This window comes from Crocuta crocuta, unplaced genomic scaffold (genome assembly GCF_008692635.1).
Source record: "Crocuta crocuta isolate KB4526 unplaced genomic scaffold, BGI_CrCroc_1.0 scaffold8, whole genome shotgun sequence".
In the NCBI taxonomy this organism is placed as follows: Eukaryota; Metazoa; Chordata; class Mammalia; order Carnivora; family Hyaenidae; genus Crocuta; species Crocuta crocuta.
The window spans coordinates 1,061,919-1,062,752 of record NW_027532162.1 but is presented as its reverse complement, the minus strand read 5'-3'; the positions used below and the strand labels follow the sequence as shown (position 1 = coordinate 1,062,752).

At 71.3% G+C, this 834-nt stretch overlaps 1 protein-coding gene across 1 annotated transcript in view; it reads right to left on the bottom strand.

The window, feature by feature from the left end:
* The window catches only part of LOC144241827 (creatine kinase B-type), a 2,887-nt gene extending 2,089 nt beyond the window's left edge, over positions 1-798 (bottom strand). Inside the window, exons 1-3 of the mRNA XM_077776456.1 lie at positions 585-798; positions 226-380; positions 20-152 (exon numbers count right to left, since the gene is read on the bottom strand). Of these exons, the coding sequence (XP_077632582.1) occupies positions 20-152; positions 226-380; positions 585-777 (481 nt within the window). The 5' untranslated portion in view covers positions 778-798. The remainder of the gene's footprint in view (positions 1-19; positions 153-225; positions 381-584) is intronic.
* Positions 799-834: the final 36 nt, after the last annotated feature.

Below are 834 nucleotides of genomic sequence, written 5' to 3'. Positions count from 1 at the left end.
CGGAGGCGCGACCCCCTACCTTCCACGGCGAGCTTCTCGATGGCGCGGCGCTCCCCGCGGCTGCAGTGCGGGGGGAGGCAGAAGCCGCGGATGCTGCGACCCGTGCGCACCCGCGAGCTCAGCACGTAGTTGGGGTCCAGGTCGTCGCCTCCCTGCGGGCGGAGCAGGGGTGAGCGCCGCGGGACGCCGCCCTAGCCCGCCCCGCCACCCGGGGCCGCCTCGCACCTGCAGGTTGTCAGGATTGAGGTCGGTCTTGTGCTCGTCGCCGGGCTTGTAGCCTCCGTGCCGGTCCTCGATGATGGGGTCGAAGAGCTCCTTGAACACGTCGTAGGATTCCTCGTCGCCTGCCACGCAGCCCACGGTCATGATATAGGGGTGGCCTGGGGGGGGGCGCGGAATGGGGACAGTGACGTCACTGCCAGGCCTGACCGAGCGGCTCAGGACCCTGCGGCTACGCTGGGGAAGGGGGGCGCCCGAACCCAGGCCCGAGAGGGGATCGGGGAGGGGCGCTGGGACCGAGCCCCGCGGGCCTGTCTTGCAGATAAGGCGCCGGCACCCTGGCCCCGGGACCGAGGTGCGCGTACCCGGGTTATCCACGCCGGTCTGGATGACGTCGTCCAGTGTGAAGCCGCTCGGCGTGCACTTAGCGCGCAGCTCCGCGTACAGCTCGGGGGTCAGCACCTTGGCCATGTGGTTGTTGTGGCCGCTGAGGTCGGGGAACTCGTCCTCGGCCGGGAAGCGCAGCTTCAGAGCGTTGTGGCTGTTGGAGAAGGGCATGGCGGCGGCGGGCGGCAGGCTGCGGGGAGACTCGGGGGTCAGCGGGGGCCCGACGCA